Raw genomic sequence first — 23,194 nt, 5'->3', positions numbered from 1 at the left:
TACGGCCTCCTTGGGAAGATTGTGTTCTTACCAAGAGTGACCTTGGCAGATGCTCCCAGACACAGCATTTCTAGAAGGTATCAAGATAAGGCTCCTTCATTCTGCAGGATTCTGTATGATGTGCAGTTACCCTGGCAAATTAAGTCATAGAAACACTGGCTGAAAACCTTTTTCAACCCTGTCACTAAAAAAAAAAAAAAAAAAAAAAAGGAAAAAAGAATCACCACTACTAGGCCATTTAAAAAAGATCAGAAAGACAGGATGAAACATCAGCATCTAGGAACACCCTAACATCACTTCCACAGCTATAACAATGAAGCTTGAACAAGTAAAGATGACAAAATTAGTTCACAGATGACACCATCACTTTGGGCTGGAAGGCAAATCCCAGAGGAATGGCAAGACCCCAAGAGCCAGGGCCAAGCACTGATGCTGCCCCCCCTTGTCCCGAGGCTTCAGTGCCTCAGCTGACGAGGCACCGTGACCATCTCTGCATACCGGACAAGTCACACCCTCTACCTGTGCAGAGCAATATTCTGCTTAAAAACTGCCCAGATCTTCCATGCTGGATAAACCACGATCAGGTCACACCAGTTTATCTCTGCTTTCAGGTTCAAGGCTCCACCGGCATCAGACACTTGGGTGAGTTTTCTGATTCTGAGCCTCCAGCTGTCACCAACAACTCCAACAAAAATCAAACCTATAAACAAGAGTGTAAATGAACAACCCAAGAGGCACCAAGGCTCATGAGCAGAAAAAGAGCCTTTTCTGCTGTTTCTTTTTAAATAGGAAGCACTATCTGGAAAACAGAAATCTTTATTTTTACAGGTACGTTCAAAACTCAAGGGTTCATGCAGTTGCAAACTTGGCATGACTTCAAGATACTACAGATCTTAAAAAAAAAAAAAGGCAAAACCTCGCAATTCAGAAGCAATATGAGCACTCAAAAAAGATATTTACAAATTAAAGTGGGGGGGTTTTAATCTTTCTGAAGTTTCCACCTTGCACTAGTACAAGGTGTTGGATGAAACCTAAAAATCGTGACAATATGCTCCTGACATTTGACAAAAGAGACAAGCAGTAGCTCAAGGTCTTAGAAGAAAGAGATTCTTCTTGTGGAAGCCTCCTACATGAGAACAACCAAGGTCAAGTGCAGGACATGCCAGATAATCAATCTTGTTCATAAACTTAGCAATCTTCATATTAAAACATTAAGAATTCTTGCTGTGCTAAACCTTTATTCCTCCTCCTTGTTTAGTTTGCTGGAAGTCAGCTGAGATACAGTCCTTCGAGCCAACTTCATCCTCTAGCCTTCACAGCTCTCTTCCTTATAGTGACTTTTCCCTCCCTTGGCCTTTCTAGAGAGTTATTACAGACCTCTTGGCTTGCCAGGCTAACTGAGCTGAGGTCCAGCCTTGCTTTAGAAGCAAGATTCTCCTTTCATTTACTCACTCTGGTGGCCCTTCATGATAGGTTCTTCCTTTTTGAAGACAACTGTCAGGGCAGTCCATGCACCCAGACAAGTCCCTGCTGCTCTCAGGTGCTTGATTCCTCCGGAGCAGAACAGGGACAGTTTTTTTGACTGGCTGTTATTTGCAGTTATGCAGCATAAGCCCTACATGATCTCAAACCAGTTCAACCCACTCTTTATGAAATAAATGTAAACAGAACTTGCCAATATCTCAGTTTAAAGATGAGCTGGCTATTCAGTTTAGGTTGGCTCCTTACCAAACTAAACCAAACTTACGTTACCCATGTGCTGGTTGAAATAACAGTGCTCACAGGACTGGCCATATCAATGTCAATGCAAACCTTGTGACACTGAGTGTGTGACCAATGCCACAGGGTAGAGTAAGAGAATTGCAGCAAGTGGATCTGGAAGTCACCAGGAAATATCACCAGTCTGCTCCCTTGCTCCAAGATAGGAGCCATGATTTTTAAACTATTCCTGACAGACCTGCACACAGCTCCAGTGAGCCTGCCTAAGGAGTATTTGTCAATGCCTAACTGCTCTTAGTTAGAAAGGTCTCCCTGCTCTCTAACCTACATGTCCTTAGTTTCATTTTGAGCCCATTAATTATTTGCCTCTACATGGTGGCCATTCACTCAACTCCTCCTTTAAGAAAGTATTTGTGGTTTTTTTCAGATACTATTCTTCAAATGGACAAACCATCTCTCACTACCAGCCACATACCTGAGATCTCTCTGTGCTGTCATAATCACATGCTGGATTCTGAAGGACCAGTCCACATCTTTCTTCAAGTGAGATGCAGTGGTTTGCACCAGATAGCACGTGGCCAGCTACCCAAGGGAAGTGCCCAACATTTTGTACAATAAGGTTGGGGAACATCTTTTGAGAGCAGAGTTCATGGTTCACAACTCCCCTACTGATACATATACCAGCTTTGGGAAGAGCAGAGCCCCAGCAGGTGTTCAACAGATTCTTAATTAAAAGTAATCTGAAAAGCAGACATTGCATTGCAACACTCAGCACCAGCTGAGGTTAATGTGAGTGCTCAGACTTCGAGGCACAGGTTTAGTTCACCTGTGGGACCAGGTACACAATACAGCTCTAACTCATTTCCTGGTGCACTCACTCTGCCTTAGAACCACAGGACAAGGCACTCCAATTAGAGGGAAAATGCAGGAAAGGCTACAGGCACTGCAGCATTTGGGATATTAATCTTTCAACAGAAACAGCTTTTCAGAAAGGCCTGAGGAGGCTCATACATCCCAATTAGATACATCCCTCCTAAAGCAACACCTCAGAGGAGGTTCTGCATCCTCCTCTCCCAGCAACTGTGTTCACATCCAAGCCACCTGGGCCAGCCCACTCGTGTGCATCTCCCTCCAGCCCCACTGCTCTATTCATGTGGTGCCTGTTGTTCCTGACCACCGTGGCAAGGCAAGTGGCCAGGCAGACACAAAAGGTGCTGCTCAGAGCAGCAGCTGAAGGGCAGCATCGATCCTGCATCCCACCTGAAAGGCAGAGAAAGGGCAAGGACTTTCTCCACAACTCACTGCAAATGTAATGCAAAAGGAGAAGGTAATTCAGGCAAAATCCTACCCAGAGGGAAGAAATCCTCCAAGCCCCATCTTACACTGAAGACTCAAGCCAGCTCCACTTAGGTGAAGGAACCAGGAGAGGATTCAGCCATCCCAGGAGAGAGGGGGATAAGAAGGCATCCCTGCTCTGACCGCATGCTGCTGGCAGCTCCTGACCTGTGAGCTTGTCCCTTTCCACAACCATCCATCCCAATACATCCAACTCCTCCTTCCTCTCCTCCCTCAGTCATCCTGAGTCCCTGAGTCACCCTTCCTGCAAGCATTCATTCATTTACCATATCTTCCCTGGAAAAACACTTGGAGTTCCATCTCAATTTTCCGCTGCACTGACGTTACTTGATTCCTTACCTCCCAGAAAAAAAACCCCAAAACCAAACAGCCAGTCAGTGCAACATGATTTCCAGCAGCAACCCAAATTCAACCTGACACCAGCTGGGTGTGTGTCAGGTCCCAGGCTACTGCAGAGCCCTAAGGATAACCCGCTCATGGCAAACCAGCCGGGCAGAAAGCCCTGGCTTGCCTGACAAGGCAGAGGCAGTGCACAGCTCACTCATCTTAAGACCTTGATTAACTCTTTCCTGCACTGCATTTTCCCTCTGCTGTGTCCAAAGAGTACTGAATATTATGCAAACGCTTGGGATCAAGCAAACCAATCGGTGTCTGGGATAATCCCACTCCCTTTGCCCTGTGTGTTGGTGTGGAATGCCGAGCTTGCTGTTCCCAACCACTCACAGTTTCGCTGTCCTACAATTCACTGCAGACAACAGCTCTTGTTGTTCTTCATGCCCACATTATGTAACTGTGCCTTTGCATGTGGACAGAGCTCTCCACGATCGGCTTTGACTGCATTTCCCCATGCACATTCACAGCAGTTTTGAGAAGAAGGAACACTAGGAACTCTCTCCTATGAATCATCCTCTTCCTCAATAGCACAGGCAACTGAGAAACAGCCTGTGTAGGAACAACTTGTGCATGGGAAGAAAAGGCCCTAATGGCAGCCTGACCTGCAGCTGTGCTTTAAAAGAGGCTCTGTTACAATTCCATGTTTCCAAACAGGTCAAGTTATTCATGCAACGAGTTATGCAGGTAACAAGCCAGGCAACAAGTGAGAGGACAAAAGGAAACAGCCTACGGTTGCATTAAGGGAGGTTTAGGTTAGATATTAGGAACAAACTCTTCACAGAAATGGTTGTTCAGCCCTGGCACAGGTTGCCCAGGGCAGTGGTGGAGTCACCATCCCTAGAAGTGCCCAAAAAATGTGTGGATTTGGCACCTGGGGACATAGTCTAGTGGTGAACATGGTGGTGGTGCTGGGGATGGTTGGACTTGATGATCTTAAGAGATCTTTTCCAACCTTATATGTCTATGATTCTGTTTGCCCATGCCAGTTGAACAGAGAAGGAGGGCAGTGCCCACGGGGCCACCTGGAGCCTCGCGGCCATCACCACATACCCAGCCCCAGCAGGACCCACTGATCCCACCACGGTTTATCTCCCATCCCCGGAATACCTACACACATGCTGCTAAACCAACAGATTTCACAGCAGGGAACCCAACTAATCCTTGCTTTCCTGCTCTGCTCCATGCCCCATGCTTTCCCAGACCCCTCTCCTTGAGCCTGCTGCCCTGCAGACAGAGCTCGGTCCCATGGAGATGCCCCCCACGCTCCTGGCCCAGCCCACCCTGCACACCAGAGACATTTGCAGCCACCTCTGCCAATGTTTCATTTCTGATGATTAAAAAAGATATCTGAATACATTCCTCCGAAGACGGTTTCAATGCTCCGAAGAGCTACTGTCTGTCATAGAAGAACCTGCTTGATTTTTTTTCATATTTTTAACTTCAGACAGAAGATTTTTCATTAACTGCAGTGTATTATACGGCACAGCCACATCTTATGATGCACCCTGCATTCATTAAAATAAAAGTTTGATTTGAGACGTAACAGTTTATTTAAATTGTTATGTAAAGTGAAGAAAAGATTTCCTCACTCAATTTAATTTGCAGACTCTTGAAAAAGAAATTCAGGAATACTTCAACCAAAAAATTATGCAAAACAGATGGAAAGAATATAAACGATCTCTTACAAAAAATAGGTGTGCACTTAAAACCAGAATAAAAAACACCTCTTAATTCAACTCAGCAGAACTTAACTAACTTAAAATGGGACTTTGAAGAAATTAGAGGAATAGGTCTGTTCAGAATAACTAAATATTTTCTGCGGCATTAGTAATTGGAATCCCTTACAATAGGGATACCCATTGTGAAGAATAATTATCTGGAAATAAACAGAGGAAGCACAATGAATTATCCTGTAAAGCCCAGACAGCTTCTCATTAGTTACTAAAAACTTAGAGGAAAAAACCAAACCATATTTAAAGGAAGCCACCACAGGCCCATACAGGTTAGTTTAGAGGACATCCCATTAAACTGAGAAGAGGATATAACTAATAACTTTCTTATTATGGCTTTTATATGTTGGCTGCTGTTCCAAGGATGGATTAAATACCACGGCTGCTTGGTTGGATATGAAATTAAAAGCTCTGTGATGACCCCTCATTCCCAATGGGGCATTTTAGTTGGTTTTTCTTTTTTTTTTTTAATCTATTAACTACGCATTAGGTCCTCCAGAACATTACCCTGAATAAAAATGGTTTCAAATGAAACAGAAAAAAAATAGGATAGTAAACAAATACATCAACAGAGGTTTGGGCTGTGATTCATCTGACAAATCTCCCAGATATGCACCCTGTGGACAACCAAGGGGAGTCTTTGGCCTTGCTATGATAGACCTGGAGCCCTACAAGAACCAAACACCAAGACCATGCACCACAAAACTAAGACACTTCACATGAAAATAAGATTTTGCAACTTAATAAACATGCACAACCAATTTCTTCTAAAAATCTCGTGAGCTCAGCCTGGAATAGGATTCAGTATTTCCAACTTTCAACTGGGCAGGTGATAAAGATAAAACACCAGTCCCAATCTGCAGCTTCTAAAAGAAACCAGGAAATACAGAGTGAAAAATAAATGCCCTTACCTACTGAACTTTCAAAGAAAAAAACTGAACAACCCCAGGGTACTTTCTTTTTTGTGTTTAATTCCCATCACCTTACCTAGAGTGGGAGAAATTCAAGTGAGAGAGTCTGGAAGTTTTCTCCCTGAAACTGAGACAAGGCTGGCTAAAGAGATTTTTCTTATCACACCTTTCTCCCAAGACATTTCTATGGGACAAAAACACATTAATTCCCACTGCAATAATGTACACGTAAAAAATATGTTATTAAAAGAGCATTCCAGGCACTGGTCCCGAGCATGCACGCCCAGCTGCTGGCTACAGAGACACAGCATGGGCCACATCAGTCCTTCCCACTCTCCCTCAACTATAAATCCAGAAAATCTCTCCTTATCCTTTCCACTCTTTCAATTAACCTGATTATAGAAATAATCTGTGGCATTTCTCTGCTGCAGTGCAAAGAACTAGAGCAGTGGGCAGCCTCCCTGTGGATTCAGTATCAGCAGTACACCATCCTGAGCCTTTCATCTGGACAAAAGCTTGGTTTTCATCAAGCTCTAGATGAGAAAGTTCTCAGACAACACTCAGTTTGTGTTAGCACTCTTGAAACAAACAGAATACGATTTACTGCAAATAGCAGTCTTTTTCTAAAGCATGTATTTTTAGTCTGCAAGACTAAAATTCAGGTAGAGTATTTTAAAATATTACCCGTGGCATCAGTAAACTGGGATCCCTTTACAACAGGGGTTTGTATTTGGTATCCCTATTTTAGTCTACAAGATTAAAAATACACTAAATACTCCAACTCTTGTAGATTATTTTAGTCTACAAGATGAAAAATGTACAGGTTGGAGCTCTAAGAGGTTCCAAGTAGCTGTAGTTGAATTCTAGATCTCTCAGGAAAGGATGATCAGAGGGATTCAGCAAAGGACTTCTTGCAGCAGGAGGCTGGATTAGTCTTGCCAGCAGATTCAGCTGATTTCCATGAAAGTCAATGGTTTCAATATCACAAAAATAATAATAATAAAACATTAAGATCTAGACATGGATTACCATCCCATACAAAGCCCCAGACATTTTCAAGATGGGAAAAAAACTTATGAGTCATAAAGTAATTCACTTAAAATATTTTAAAGCTTTGTTTTCATGAGCTTTCAAAATTAGAACTGTCATGAAAAATTTATTGACTGCAATGAAACAAAAGTTTCAGCACAGCCTTCATTGCAGCTACAATTCCATTTTAAAACCCAAATTTCTTAACTTTCTAGCACCTTAGAGTATGAGAGCGAATGATCAGCACATCACACACAGTGCTCAAGGGAGAGCTGACTATCAGTCACAGAGTAAACTTTCACGTGTTTGTAAAAGCCTTAGGTAGAACTACCTAACCAGTTCACACCCCACCTAAATGACTCCAGGTCCTTTTTAAAGAAAGCACTTGAGAACTCACAAGCTAAAGAAGATTTAATACTTTTTTTTAAATCATTCAACCTACCAGAAGCACATTACCTATTCCACCATGAATGCCACATACTGCAATTAATTTTCAAACCCCACATACTTCAAAACAACTTTTAAGAAAGAATAGCACTCATTGCCATAAACTCATTTATTAGTTCTTATATTTAGGAGGACACTGACAAATTTAGAGTCTTGTATTTGTGTCACCTGTCCAAACACTTTATTACGGTAACTACTGCAAATGTGTGTGCTCTTCTAAAGGAATGCTCACATCCATCTTACGGACAAGCCTTAAGCAAAGCCCAAGAAAACAAAAAGCAAACACTTGCCATGAATATGGAAGAAAACAGCAACCCAACAGTGAGACCAAAGCAACCTAAATCCAGTCAAATCCCTCCACAGGCACTTCTTAGGGATTCCTCCCCCCCCCCCCCGCTCCACTCACAGTGTTGTTCCCAGGTTTATCCCACATCAGCTACTGAACAAGGTGCAACACTAAAAAATGAAGCCAGAGAGCAGCTACAATGTTCCTTAAATCAGTTTCACAAAGAAAGGTAGCATTACCAGAATATTCTCTGAAAAGCAAAGGAAGCACTCAAGCCTATATTTTCACCTCCATATCTAAGGTTAAGGAGAAGTCAACCCCCTGAACTCTCTACCTAATGTTATAAAAATACATCTATTTGCAAATATACTGATTTTGCCCTGAGGTTTCCTCGTGGGGGTTCCAGCCCCAGCCCAGGCTCACACCCCGCTGCATACTCCACCCAGCTACAGAGATGCTTTCGATATCTCCCATCGGTTAAAGAAAACTCTGCGTTCACTCTGATGGTGCCAGATTCTCAAGACCTGCCATCATCCCAGCACAACCACTGCACGCAATTATTTTTAAAGCAGATAAATTTGCATGGGAATTTTGGGCAACCTAAGAATAAAAGCTTCTGCTCTGGGAATGCTACTACAATTCAAAATCTGTCACATCCTTAAAGAACAGGCTAGACAGAACGCTTATTGAAACATGCATAAACCCTGCCTCAGTGGGGCTAAAACTTTGGGGGGCTAAAACTTTGGTACACAAGCACCTTAGAAGCAGTATATTTCTTTTCTAACTTTTTTTTTTTAACTGATCATGTTAAAAATAGGTAAACAGGTTTTCATAACTAATTATTCAGCTGTCTTTGACCTCTATGACTAATTAACATTCCAGCATGTGTAAGATCTTCCAGTTAAACCAGTCTCTCAATTTTTTCAGTCACACACTTAAACACTCTGCTGTGTCACAGATTATAGATTATTGAAATATGTATCCTCCAAGAAAAATACACACAAAACTACGGGGAGTTTGGTATCTGGCACCAACTTAACGAACTTAGGAAGAGCAAGAATTCCTTTATGGGACAAATTGTTCCCTGTGAGGGTGGGCAGGCCCTGGCACAGGGTGCCCAGAGAAGCTGTGGCTGCCCCTGGATCCCTGGAAGTGTCCAAGCCCAGCTGGATGGGGCTTGGAGCAGCGTGGGACAGTGGAAGGTGCCCCTGCCTATGGGACGGGTTTGCAACTGGGTGAGCTCCAAGGTCCCTTCTAACACTAACCACTGTGTGATAGGGTGAGTTTTCTTACTCTTAGATTCTTGTTATTTCTAGTGGTTGTCAAAAACACATTCAAAGGTTGATTTGCAGCCTTTGTTTCCTGAGGAAAATATGTTCCACAATACATTTAGTGAGTAAATCAGGGTAGCAACACGTGGCAACAAAGCACTTTTCAATTTTCAGCAAACTTGATAGAAAAGGGAAGGAGAAATTCTCCAGTTGAACCCACTGAATACAAAACTGCAGCAAAAGCCCCACCCTAGTAGCTGCAAAAACCAAAAAAAGGGCACTTTCAGAAATAACCAAACTGTTGAAGCTGCCATACAGGGAGTTCACATCCTATTAGGCACCAAGGACTCCCACTGCCAGGGGATTTCATTAGTTACCCTGCTGACAGAAAGCCATATGGAAATATGCCCTATACATCTTTCAAGGCACAAAGGTCACAGTTCATAAAACATTGCATTGTTCTCTCTTTTTGCACACAAAAATTAAGCTTTGTGGAAATGTTTAAATGACTTTCTTTCTCTAACAGAAATCATAAATTACAATTTCAACTGTAAAAATCAGAGATATAGCAAACAGCATAAAGCATACCAAAAATGCACAATACATAAGTTTTATCAAAGCTTGTTTTTAAGAAAAGCATTTCCAGCACGTGGATTGTAATTGCAGGAGCAGAACTGCAGTACCAAAGCATCAAAAAGGCAGGCAGAAAGATCACAACTATCAGTCATTGCTAAGAATCAGAAACAACTATTGCACAAGAGGTTACAAATTGCCTTTGCATCTTGTCAGACTAGGTGCCACCCCCTTTTCCTTTGTTTCTCTGCAAATCCTGATTTCCATCTCAGGTTCATCAGGATGTTCAGAGACACCAGATGCTGTCCCAGCTGTCACCGACTGATGGTCCCAAGGCTGCACAAACACCCTGCACATCTGGGAGGCTGACAGGTGAAATGGCATCTCATTGGATTAATCACAGGAGATAATTTCATGCAATTGTGAAGATGACCCTCTAAAGAAAAATAAGGGATGTGAGAAAAGGATAAAGGCATATACCCTATGGCAGTGCAGAAGCTGTTAAGAGCAGAACCATGTCCTTGTAACTTTCAGAGGGGTGGCAGAAGACAGGAAAGAGCAGGAATGAGAAGGAAAAAAAGTCATTTAAACCATTTTTTAAAAGCCTACTGGGAAGTTTCTGTGAAGTAGCATCCATTTTACTAATAAAGCCTTCCTGAAAAGGCAGTGAGGGTGATGAGGCACTGACACAGGTTGCTGAGAGAAGCTGTGGGTGCCCCATCCTTAGACATGTTCAAGGACAGGTTGGATGGAGCTTGGAGCAACCTGGTGCAGTGGAAATTGTCTGATCCCATGGCAGGGGATTGAAACGAAATGGTCTTTAAGTTCCGTTATAAGCCAAACCCTTCTGTGATACTAAAATTGTCAAAGGCAGGCAGGAAGGGGCTGATGAAGCACCCTGTAACCCTTCCCTAACCTGTAACAAAGCCAGACCAGCATCAGCCACACCCACCACACACAGAGAATGTGGGGTTCAGCAGCAACGCTGGATTCAATTTGCAGGTCCCAAGTCAGTAAAGTGTGCATTTTCTGTGGTGTCCTGCTTGGACAAAGCCAACTGTCCCAGGCACAGACCTCCCCATTTCAGTTGCTCTCCATCAACAGCTCCATGCTGAGAGATGCCCTCCCACCATGGACTACAACCCCTAGCAGTGTTTGTTATAAATGGGGTTGTTATCCAGCAACATCACAAATAAAAGAAGAAAAAGTCCAGATAGCTAATTTGTGTGGCTAAAATCAAATACCCAGTCCCCTCTTTGTGGCAGTTGCTTTTGAATACCCAGGCTTCATCATACCAAGTGTCTCATTTCACACAGAAAAGCCTTAAAACAAAGCTATGGAGCAAAACTTCCTTTGAAGCCCACAGGTGAATAAGCCTGAGCTTATCTCCTTCCCTCAAACTACCTGGGAGATAACTAAAAAAAAAAAGGATATCCACACTTCAGTAAATGAAGCTGTATTTAATGCCTGTGTGTTACTTAGAGGAAGAATTGCTGTTTCTAATAGTTTGGTAGCTTTAGTGGTTAAAAACTTGCCATGTTAGATTCATCTAAGTGAACAGATACACACACATCTTAATCACACACGTTTTAAGCATTAACTATTTCTCGTGGTAAGGGATGTCAGCCTCTCACCAAAGCCCTCCCTGTCAGCAGCCCCTGTGGGGATGTCGTGTACTTATTGCATGGCAGGAGAATGGGCTCTGGCAGAGTGGTCACAAGTGGGGACAGAAATTCAAGCAGTCAAGTCCCAAAAAGCACCAATTATTCCATTGAGTTAAAAAGACATTTCACTTCCCTCTCCCAACCACAGTTATTTGCTACAAGTTTCTTCCTTCTATACTTTGAAAAGAAGGCTTGATCCTCTTCCACAGAGAGGGGTTCAGAGAGCTGTCTACAGCCCAGAGGAAGCCGCAGCGTGCCTCCATAGCATCTTGTATCACGTGGGAATCCATCCAGCTGGCTTAATTTAACATGAGACTGTAAAAATAAGGCATAAAATTGATCTGGGTCCAAATGCACTCTCCTGAAGGCACTTGGGGCTCTGACAGCCAGTCCTGCAGCTGCCAGCACGCTGAAGGCTCTGTGCCTTTCCTCAAGGTGAGGTGCCTGCGACAGCTCCAGCCTGCAGCACACGTCTCAGCCTCGGTATGTGCCCCCTGTGTGCAAACACAGCTGGGACCCAGAAATTAACTCCGCAGCCATTCCTCAAATTGCACACCTATCCCATAGAGAAAGCCGAGTGGTGGCACCTACTCTTCTCTTATACCTGGAAGAGGTCCTGCCCATCTCCCCTGCCACAACACCCAAACGTAGGCTAAAGAACTTACACCAAGAGGGGAGATTCATTCCCAGCTCCTCTCACATGTGCAAGGGTCACTGGAGCCTTTACCAAACCCCCTAAACTACCACCCTGGCAGCAAAGGAAAGAATGAGGAGCACACCTCCTGCAACTTCATGCTTTCAAGACACAAGATTCTTCCGTTCTTAGGAAAGGGTATCCCAGGAGGAAATGCTGGAGCTGTTGGACAGACAGCAGTGTTTCACCACAGGTCTGACCTCTCTTGAAGGCAGTTCACACGTCCAAAGACGGGGCAACCAACTGTTGCATGGAGCCTTCCCCCCAGCATCTGCTCCCTCAGGCCCCTGCTCAGAGCTAATACAGCAGGCAAATTCTGGCTTACCCTGCCTAACAGCAGGGTACAGGGGGCACTGCCCACCTTCTTAGGATCCTGCCCTGGATGCCCACATTTATCTCCAACTGCCTGATGTGGGCCCAAGTCTTAAATGGAGACTCCAAAGTGAGTTTTCTATTTAAAGACCAAGCAATCACTGCTACTTGACACCCATGGGGCTCTGAGATCCCAGCAGACTAAAAGAATTTATAGTTCAAACTTGCTTTCTGTGACTTTTGTCCAGTTCAGGAGTCTGCCATACATCCAGGGATGAGCAGATTATCAGCAGAAGCTTTCCTCTCATTGTTTCTAAAGGAAAGTTACACAAAAATCCTCATTTGTTTCCTGGAATGGTACTACATGAGCTTCAACAGGGCCCTCACAATACAAACAACTCCCAAATATTGCTTTATGTTCCCTTTTCACTCACTCCCCTCTGCCTGTGTTGGATGTTCCTGGAAATCACGGGCTCCAGTTAGGCTGAACTGCCACAATGATTTTTACATTCATTAAGGTCAGTGAAAGATGTTACACAAGGTATCACAACTCATGCAAGGAAAAAAAATGTTAGAAGCCTGGAGGGCAGTGGGACTGCTGCTGCATCCCCAGAAGAACACAATCCAAGAAGCAGCATCACAGATAGGATGTGAACAGCCATTCTAGGTCACTCTTCCCAACTCATTTTGCCCTGTATCCTGCAACATAAAACAAGTGGTTTTGTATTTTTCTAATTTTCTATATGCACAAACAGCATCAAGTACATGCAGATCCATCCATGTCAGTCACAACTGTGCTGTTTGCCACAAGATATGAGACAGGGCTTGGAGCACCCTGGGCTTGTAGAAGATGTCACAACCACAGCAGGAGGTTGGAACAAGATGAGCTTTAAGGTCCTTTCCAACCCAAACCATGCTGGGATTCTATATCCTCATCCTGCACTAGCAATCAAAGGCAATATAAGTGTTATCATAATTGAGATAAAAGCAAGTCCATTTCATTCGTGTAACACTCGCTTTATTATCTACAACAGCTCTCCAAACACACATGCCTGTTTTCCTTAATTAATCAGCAAAGCCTGGAACAAAACAAACCTATTTTGGTAATATCTGGCTCTTGTAAAACTGATTCCAGTGTTTCAGCAGAGTGCTGCACAGGCCTGCAGCAATGAGCTACATCCACTGGAAACTTTGTGATTTCCCCCCCCACTCTCCCCAGGGTTCTATTTGAACAGCAGGATTGATTCTGCTCAGTCAAGCACCACAGCTGTTCCAGCTCCAGCCAGCACAATGGGGCACCTGAAATGCTCCTCTAACTGAAACAATCCAGCATCAGGACAGGCAACGTGAAAAAGCTGCTTATTGTATAAAAATCTGGAATAAACACTATAATTTTAATCCTTCGAGCACGCGCTGGTGAGAGAAAGGAACATCCACTTCAGAAGCAGACAGAGGCAATGCCTGGTTTATGCTGCTTCTGTAAAATCAATACTCAGTTCTCAATACATGAGGTGACCAACTGTCGTCTGTTCTTTTTAATAAAGCCTCTTTTTATAGAATATAGACAAAATTTTATTATTCAGCTAAAGAAAAAAACCCTTCCTCCATCTGTTTAGTCTAACTGGGTTTCAGGCAGTTTTAAGCATTTGAGATACACTGACACTACCTTTGGACAAGCCCTGTTAATTCAGGAATACAGAACATCACATTACCACGCTCAGTTCAGAACCACGGTTTATCAAGGCTCACACTTTGCTCAAAGTTAATGGAAAATACCTGACAGTTCCCCAAATCCACGTAAATACATAAATTAAAAACAAAAAATCCCCAAACAAACAATAAGGCAGCCATCATCCATACAGATTTACATTCAAAATCACTGAATTATGATGAAACAAAAGGCCTTTAAAATAGAGAGATGGACTATATCAGGACTTTCAGAATCTGAAAAAGATTTATTAATAGTTTCAGTAACCAGCTACTGTACAGCCTCCTCCCCCAAAAAAGCATTACAAAACAGGACTGGTGTGTAACAAAAACATGCTCATTTCCTTTTAGGTTTTCATTTTTCTAGAAAAAATATGAATCAAAGACATTAAGTTTACTTATCTAACCAAAAATTACATTAAAACTCACATTAACTTTAGTAAGGTGGTGCTGAGATTCATCACAGGATCAAATACCATTCCAAGAGCATCTAATTTTCCTTTAAAAAGGTCAAGAATGAAGATCAGATTGAATTCACATAAAATGGCCAAGTTAGAACTCCCCTAGTGTTACTTGACCCTGCCTTCTCCTATCTGTTTTCCTCAGAGTTCATGAATAAGTGGTTTGTAGCCCTCTGTAGCAAACAACTGAGGAACAGATGGTATTAAGTCTTCAGTGACTCCTTCCTTGACAGTTTAAACCAGAAGGACATTCCCAGAATGTGGCCTTTCATTTTGCCCATTACCCCCACTGCATATTTAACCACTGTATCACACAGCCATATTACTGTACTAACACTATACAACCAATTATTTTCCAGAGGGTGTAATTTTTTTTTTTTTTTTTAAGCATTTTGGGGATGATGACGAACTGAAAGAACAGGTAATACCATTCAAGACCAAGATGGAGCATCTCCCAAAAAATAAAACTCAATATATATTGAGTACAGGTATGAGTTTACTTATATTTCTTTAAGGGATTGAGTAGAAGAGACATCATCACCCCGCACTACCTGCATGTCACATAAGAGTCACTCCTGAAAGTTTTCAGTGCACATTTATTAGCAGCTGATTTAAAACTCAGTCTAGGTTCACCAATTCCTACAGACAACTAACTGGGAAATAAGATGCTTCCTAAGGCTTAGAGGTGTTCAGTGGCATGTGACAACTTGTATCCACAACACAGGTGATGGCAGGGGACAGGTAGAACAAGCAGGACTTGTGATCCACTCCTTGTCCCAAACTCGCAGTGTCTTTTACAGGGCATGGGCATTTGCATGTCAAAAGAACCACTAAGAAGCTATGCAGCTAATTCTGAATGGACTAAATTCCTAACTAGCAGAGTTTGGGTAAGCATAATGCCAGAAGCAGATATAGACCCGATTCCTTTGGAGGACAATAAGATTTTGATCAGGGATATGGGAAGTTCCTATGGTTTGAAGATTAGTCACATAAAAGGGGCTCTATTTTGTGGTTTATGTGGAAACTGGATTTAGAAGGATCTACAGGTACTCTTGTACTGGTGCAGACTCCAGGCAGTGCTGCGAAGAACGCGGCTGTGAACCCCTCTTGCAGGAAGGCTGACCTCTGCTTCCGAGGAGGCAGGAGGGCAGCAGGAAGCAGGGAGCTGGTTCCCTCCTTTCAGAGCTACATAGGAATAGCAAGGTACTGGATTGAAGGTTGTTTCCAGTCGACTTCTCAACCCCACAAGGAAAATCCTAGGCTGCTCTTCTTGGCCAACGTCAGTTTCAGGCACACCAAAATCAACACTGGGATAGCACCCATGCTGTCCACCAGTGTCACTTCAGGGAAAAGATACATTTCCAAACACAACTTCAATATCACATATATAAACTTAAACATGAAGAAAAACAGTCCTGCTTCCACATGACCCTTCTGGATATTCTCCAGCTGCTGTTTGCAAGCCCCTCCTGTTGCAGTGCAATGAAGATGTCTCTTCCAGCAGGAGTGCCAAGTGTCACACATCTCGCATGACACACCTTTGGCTGCCCTTTCCTCACACCTACAGCCTGTCCAAGGATCACAACACATCAGCACTTAGCTTATATTTATGTCTTCTGGCCAGCAGACCTAGCCCAGAGCTTAATGCACACACAGGTAAGTGTCCTGCTGCTGGCCATCAACAGCCATACAATGGCAAATCTAAAACCCAAACTTAGCACCCGAACCCACAGGAACCACTTCAGTAGGCTCCTGAGGCAGGAGAGATTTAGCCCTACCTCCTCTCCTCAACAATGCCTTCGCACCCAACCCTTACAGCAGGGCTTCTACCTTCCACCTACCCTTCCAGAAGACACTTTTTCAAACCTCGGCAGCATCTCTAATCATTCAGACTATCAAAACACATTAACTCCAGTAGCCAGCATCTTTTAGCACATCATTACCATTGCCTCTGAACTTTTAAACCTGTGGTACACCCTAACCACAAAACAATACCGTCAGTGCAAACGTTACTCACGTCAGGCTGCATATCAATTGCAAGGGTCACCACGGTGACCGCTTGCAACATCAACTTTTTCCACCCCCCATCAGCTGTGGATATGAGATGACCAAAGGGACCAGAAATATCCTTTACACCGAGTTTTGATTTGAAGTCATTTCTGCTTATGGCAACTGGATCCACACATTTAGTATGAAGAGTTTCCCCAGAATTAAAAGAGCACACAACCAACCTTTAGGCACAATGTGCTCGAAAGCAAAAGAAAGGAGTTTTGTGTGATTCACAAGTAGAATGTGAAGCCTGACCCAGCTCTATTTCATTTACTGAATTTGAGAAGCCATCTATTAATAGTTCACTACCATATCCCTGCCCTGCTTCTCCATGCCAGGGCAACAGCTCTGCTAACAAACACCAGTGATACAGGCACACACTTGCATACTGACACTGTAAAGCACAGCTAAACCAATTGTTTCAATTTAAACAGACGACACCTTCACAAGAATTAACTGGAAACAGACAAAATTGGTCTTGGAATTTACTTACTGTGAGCAGACAGCAATACCAGATTCAAGCTTTCAGGTACAATCTCTCTCTCCTTTCTTCTCCCAGATTTTCTAAATTATTCTGTTCATTTACGCTACAAAGTTTACCTGGCCAATAAATTACCAGCACAGATAGTAACCTGCTACTATTTCAACATCAGATGAATGCTGCCAGCCAGCAAGGACACTAAAAGCCAAACTACCACACCTGTGGAAATCCTGGAGTTACTACCCTTTTCAGGAAGAACCACCCTGGAATTTCCATACAGGGGCATAAGACATCTTCCCTCTTCCACATCATTATTTCTGCCAGCAGTGACTTGCCAGCTAAAGCAAAGCAAACGTGCTTTAACACTGTCCATTGCACTGGCTCCCACTTGTAAGCATGCAAACATAGCTGCTTACATCAAAACATCTGAGCTATAGTCCTCGATGTCTCTTACTATTGCACATCTTCTAAATGAACATAAGAATGAAAACACTGCTTAAAATGTTAAGAAAATAGTTATATAGGGATCATAGCATGCTCTCATAGCACACTTAGAAATAAATAGCTTTTCCTCCCTTCCCCGCTCAAACTTTAAATCTTGCTTCAAGGAAAGGTTATTGGCCTTAGAAACAAACATAGGCAAGTTCACTCAGGTTCAGCATTAATGATTTTAAATGTCCCTTTTATTCACCTTGCATCAAAACCAAGTCTAATTTCATCTTTTACTTTTAGACCATTCATGCCATATGAAAATTGGGCAGCCAGTCTGGGTGAGCTTCTCGTGTAGAGGGACAAAAACTGAGATCAAGAAAATTCGTTTGATTCTTATGCAGTATTAATATGGGAAGAGATAATTTAAGACATCCAGAAACACATCCACATTTGAACTTCACTGAAAATTAAGATCCATGCCCTCCAAAAACCTGAAGCTCCCAAATAACTGAGTCACTTCAAATATACTATGTAATATACAGCGTAATTCCACATTTTTTCCTTTGGTTCAAGCAGTTTGAAGAGATTGGTAGTGACATTAAAGCAGAAAAGTGCTATGAAACCATGAATTAAAACACTTATTTTAAAGATATTTAAGTTTTTCCCGACATAACTATAGCGGAACTACCAGAAGCCCACAGCAAATCTGTGAGCGTGGGAAGCAGAACACTGCCACTAGGGCAGCATGGCTATTCCTGGCTGTTTTACCATTGCAGACACACGGTTCGGTGGCCATTGGAAAATGCTGTCAGAACTATTCTAATACCCAGGATTTCTCACTTCAGCTATCTGGGTGTGGAAGGAGAACTGACCTCTGCTCATCCTTTGCTCTTACACAGCTGCCCAAATACCTCCAACATCCAACATCTTGATGCATCTTGGGACTGAGCCCAGTTCAGGACTCCCACACATTCTCAGAGCACGGAGCACCTGGGCACCAAGTGTCCTGCATCCATCTAAGCACCCTTATGCACTGGAGAAAGCCTGGCTTACCTGGGATGATCACCAGGCATTTCCCACCTTCCTGCAACAGCAGTATAAGACAGCCCAACCTTTCCTCATTTCTTAACAAAAAAAATTAAAATTAAATACAGTGTCAGTATTCACAGTCAAAGCAAGAACTATAAAGTACAATGAGGCCCCTGCATTTCATAGTACCATAGTACTCTTTGCAGAGTCCCTATATATTCCCAAAGGGAAACATGATGGGCATTCTGAAACCATTCATCTAACTAAAAGGAGTATTTGGCTTGTAAGCAGGGGAGTGGCAAAGCCTGTATTCCTTATTCATGACCCAACATTTTACTTAGGAGTGCAACACTTCAATAGTGTTTTGCCAAAGCCTCACCACACAGCGATTGTATGCCATCAATTAATATTAATTACAGCTGCTGAAAACCTTGGAACGCAAACTCTTCCAAAACTGCAAGGGCACACTAATCCTGCTCTGGCACTTCAGCTTCACGAAGGAACAATAGCCTTATTTTCTAGCTAGAATTCAGCCATAGCTTTCACCTCTTCAGACAGGTCTAAAGCCCAGATCATTTGGTTAGCGCTTGGATCCTGCCCTAATCAGAGCCATGATTTCAGTTCTGAACCCTAAAGCCATCTTTTCAGTGAAATAAAGCCACTGAACGAGAATGGCTCGCGAGGCCTTTGTACAGATGGACAAAGACAGACACACAGGCAACAGCACAACCGGGCTGAAAAAACGCTGAGCCAGGGCAGAGGATTAATGCCTGCATGGAACCTCAACGCTGCTCGCTTTAACTTCCCCGCTCCAACTGTAACAAGCACAAGCGCATCTCCAGAAGAAAAAAACTACAGGTGGCAGCAATTTTTCCACAAAAAGGCTCTGGGCTGGGTTCTGATGGTGTGAGGCTGCAGAGGAAGGCATTTTGTCTCCAGCAGCATAGTGATATGATGGCTTCCACTCAGTCTTCTGCTACCTATAGGGAACTTCAAATTTGTGCGGAGAAAGACAAATCGGGGCAGATCTAACTGGCACAGCTCACAAAAAAAAAAAAAAAGACATTAATAAAGTGATTTACTTGAAAGCACCCTCTGAATGTTTTCCCTAAAATTCCCCAGCTGAACTGAGAGAGTATTCTACAAGTCAAAAAGCTGGAGACAACATAGCCATTCACACCTTCTCCCATCGCCTCCTCCATGCAAATCCAGCCCAGAGGCACAGGCTTTAATCCTGTAGTCGTTAAAGGCTTTTGTCATTCAATGAGGCTTTCCCAATCCGGACCAAAGTATTGGTTTCCAGAGTCACATACCATCTCACATTACCTCTGGTCTGCACACAGCAGAGTTTAAGGAGACCCAGCAGCCCCTGCCTCCTAGGGATTCACACCAATTTCTCTATAGCAGCCAAACAATAGTTTTCCTTCCACGATTAGAGGCCTAAAGCAAATCCTTTATTAAATTGAAAATATCTAGCAATAAGATCTGATTTGGGCTGATGCACATATAGTGAAAACTAATGGGAATTCGAGCATTATACAGATTTCTTCACATGCAGTCAGTTCAAGAATTCCTAAGCAAGTGTAATTAAGAACAAGAAGGCCATTCACCAGGTAAGAAAGCTTTCACACTGCAGTTTTGCCTTCCCAGTCTCTTCCTTAGGTGTACATGACCCAGAGTCTAGCACTTCCATGCCGCGTCTCCAATACATTTGGCAGTCTTTGGTCATTAAAGACGTTCTATTACAGAAAATATGTGGAAAATACATCTATGTCAATCCCCCTGCCAGAGCACTCTGTGAAAACCTGGCATCGTGCTGAATTCTGGGTCTGTGCGATGGCTCTGCAGTGATGGAGCTAGCCTGACAGGAGCAGCATCAGCCTTTTCCTTCGGACAACCTGCCTTCCAACAGCATCCCAGTCACCATCCCTCATGGATTTCAGTCTGCTGAAGTAGAAGCCTTACATATTCAGGATTCAGTTCCCAGCAAAGCCAGACGAAGCCCAGGCCTGCCCCCAGGCTTCCCTCCAGCAGCCCTCTTTTAAATCCCCTTGGCAATCCCCCAGGCTCCCCCATTTCCCCACAAACCCTCCAAGACCTCCCGGGCTGGAGGAGAGAGGGGTTCAGCCCCTCACCACCAGCCCACCATACCTTGCCTGGCTGCTGTGTCTCCCATTCTGCATCCCTGTCCCATAAAAGCCAGGGAATGCATGACTATGAAGAGAGAAGTGTTCCCCATAATTCTTATTAAGGGAGCAGTGCTGCAGTGAATTATGATTATGTTGTGTAATGAAATCATCAGCGAATAAAGATGTGACTGCACATCCATCCACAGCTATCCCAGGCAGCCAGGAGTAATTTACAAAAAGATTGGGCCAACATTAAAATATAAACAAAAACCCAGGAGCTCAGTCTTATAACAACACGTTATTTCCATGTCAGTTTCAAATACTCTTGCAGGCCATAAAGCTCAGCCACCCAGTGGGAGTTTAAAGACCCCAAATTATAATGAAGGGTTAAACCTCGTTTCACCTAAGTTACAGAGTAGCTCACGCTGAAAATAAAAAAATATTTTTACTAGGTTTTTCTCTCAGGTCTCATTCCAATGGATGCCAACGAAAGTGAGGTAACAGGCACTATAAGCAAAAGAAAAATTAAGCATGTACTACTATGATTTTTACTAAAGGCTACAAAACCCACCAAGAACAGGGTAGCAAGGAAAGACAGCATCTAAGCCTTCATTCTCTTTACATATTACTGGATGGCTTCAACTATTACTGGATGATATTACTTCATTCTCAACATCTAGAACTTTAATGTAAAAATCTGCCTTTTTAAAAGGTATTTGGACAGCTAGGTCTTTGACCTAACCAAAGCACTGCACACATGATGCCTAAAAAAAGGCAAGCACTGGGGCGTATTGGGAGGTTTGATTCACCAGGACAGTGACAATTCCATGGCAAGGGAGAGGGAAGGTCGGGAGGGGAGCAGCTCCTCAGCCTTTATGAGGCCATAACACAAAAGGAAATTTTGCTCCTGCAAACGCACTCGAAATCATTGGCGGTCGGTGTCACTTTAACCCAGAGCTGCTGCCCCGAGAAGGGGCTGGGGCCGGGGCCAAGCAGCCCCGCTCCGCTCCGCCCTTTCCCACGGCCGCGGGAGCCACGCGTGACCTTTGCTGCGCCAGGCGGGTCCTGCGCGGCATCCGCGGCTGGAGCAGCGCCGGGCCGAGGGGGTTAAGCGTGGGAGGAGTGTACATAAGGTGGTGGATCCGGAGCCAATGGGGATATTGCGCTATAGTTAGACACTGGATCCTAAGCGATGGTGACCATAAAGGCTGTTCAGGGCTGAGCTGCTCTGGATGACACCGGCACGGTGCCTTTAGTTCCCGGCTTATAAGGCGGGAAAAAAAAAAAAAAAAAGCACTGGAGGATCAGCTGGGCTTACCTGCAGTTCACACCACGCGACTTCCACCCACGTCTCCGTGTCCAGACCCTTGTAGACCGTTTTGAAGGATCCCCGCCCGAGTTCAATATCAAACTTTAGGAATCTGCCATCCGGCGAGGTGGCAACCGCTTTCATATCAGCCTCCTCCTCGGGCTCCTCTTTCTTAGCCTTGCCCTGGTCCTTGGCAGCATCCTGCGCCTCTCTCCGCTCCGCGTCCTTGCCTGGCTCCTTCTGCTCCTCGGCGCCCGCAGCGCTGCCCGAGGCCGGCGTTGCCCGCGGCTCCCCGGAGCACTCGGCCTCCCGGCCCGCCGCCTCCGCCGACCCCTGCCCCGCCTTCGCCCGCTCCGCGATTATCCTCCTGGTTTTGGGGAGCAGGATGATTCTCCGCTGGTGCTCCGCCTCGGGCAGGTCGAAGGCGGGCTCCTCCTGGTCCGAGTCCACCACGCTCCTTCGCAGGAACCGCTGATGGACCAGCTTGGGGTCCCTGGAGCCGGGGCCGCGGGGCGGCGGCGCGGGGGCCCCGGGGGCTCCCGGCGCTGCAGCAGCGTCCGTGGCCGTGGCCGCCCCGCTCCCCCCGCCGCCGGGCCCATCCATGTTCACGCCAGTCTCCGCAGCCGGGGGAGCGCCGGGCTCGGCAGTCGCTGGAACCCCGGCACGGCCGCCGCCTCCGCCCCGCCGAGGTGCCGCTCTGGCATCGCCCCCAGTTTCCATCCGGTCCGAGGTGTCAGCGCCCGCCGCCGCCCCGGCCCGGGGGAGTCACCGCGAGCCGCGCCCGCGCCGCCACCTGCGCGGGGCAGAGCGCAGCCCTGAAGCGCCGCCACGGCCCGGCCCGGCCCCCAGGCACCTCCCCCGGCCCCGGGGCTCCGACGAGCCGGGCCCCCGGGCCGGGCCCCGACCGCTCAGACCGGGCTCCCTCCCTGTCCCCGGCAGGGGCGCGGCCGAGAGCGCCGGACGGCCGGTGCAGCCCCGGGCTGCGGCTCACCTGCGGCGGGCCCGCGCACAAAGGCGCGGCGGGGCCGTTACTTACGTGCGGAGCCGGCGGCTGCCGCGCTCAGCGCCATGCGCGGGGGAAGGCGTGCGGCGGAGGAGGGGCGGCTCCGCCGAGCGTGCGCCTGCCCGGGTGCGCGGCGGGGCCGGGGGAGCCGTTGTCGGTGCGGGGCTCCGCGGCTCGGCTCGGCTCCGCCCGCCCCTGCGCCGCAGCCC

General features: G+C 45.2%; 1 protein-coding gene across 14 annotated transcripts in view; it reads right to left on the bottom strand.

The window, feature by feature from the left end:
• WNK2 (WNK lysine deficient protein kinase 2) overlaps nucleotides 1–22,793 on the bottom strand; it is a 102,916-nt gene extending 80,123 nt beyond the window's left edge. For 7 of the 14 annotated variants that reach the window (XM_042026636.1, XM_042026624.1, XM_042026630.1 and 4 more), the window contains exon 1: nucleotides 21,992–22,792. In XM_042026636.1, the coding sequence (XP_041882570.1) occupies nucleotides 21,992–22,702 (711 nt within the window). In that variant the 5' untranslated portion in view covers nucleotides 22,703–22,792. Of the gene's footprint in view, nucleotides 1–21,991 lie in introns of all 14 variants that reach the window. The other 7 variants (XM_042026629.1, XM_042026635.1, XM_042026627.1 and 4 more) reach the window with 2 other exon arrangements.
• Nucleotides 22,794–23,194: the final 401 nt, after the last annotated feature.

Source organism: Corvus kubaryi, unplaced genomic scaffold, assembly GCF_017639235.1.
Source record: "Corvus kubaryi isolate FWS band 111438036 unplaced genomic scaffold, C.kubaryi_AGA036_p1.0 37285, whole genome shotgun sequence".
In the NCBI taxonomy this organism is placed as follows: Eukaryota; Metazoa; Chordata; class Aves; order Passeriformes; family Corvidae; genus Corvus; species Corvus kubaryi.
This window is presented reverse-complemented; position numbering and strand designations above follow the sequence as displayed.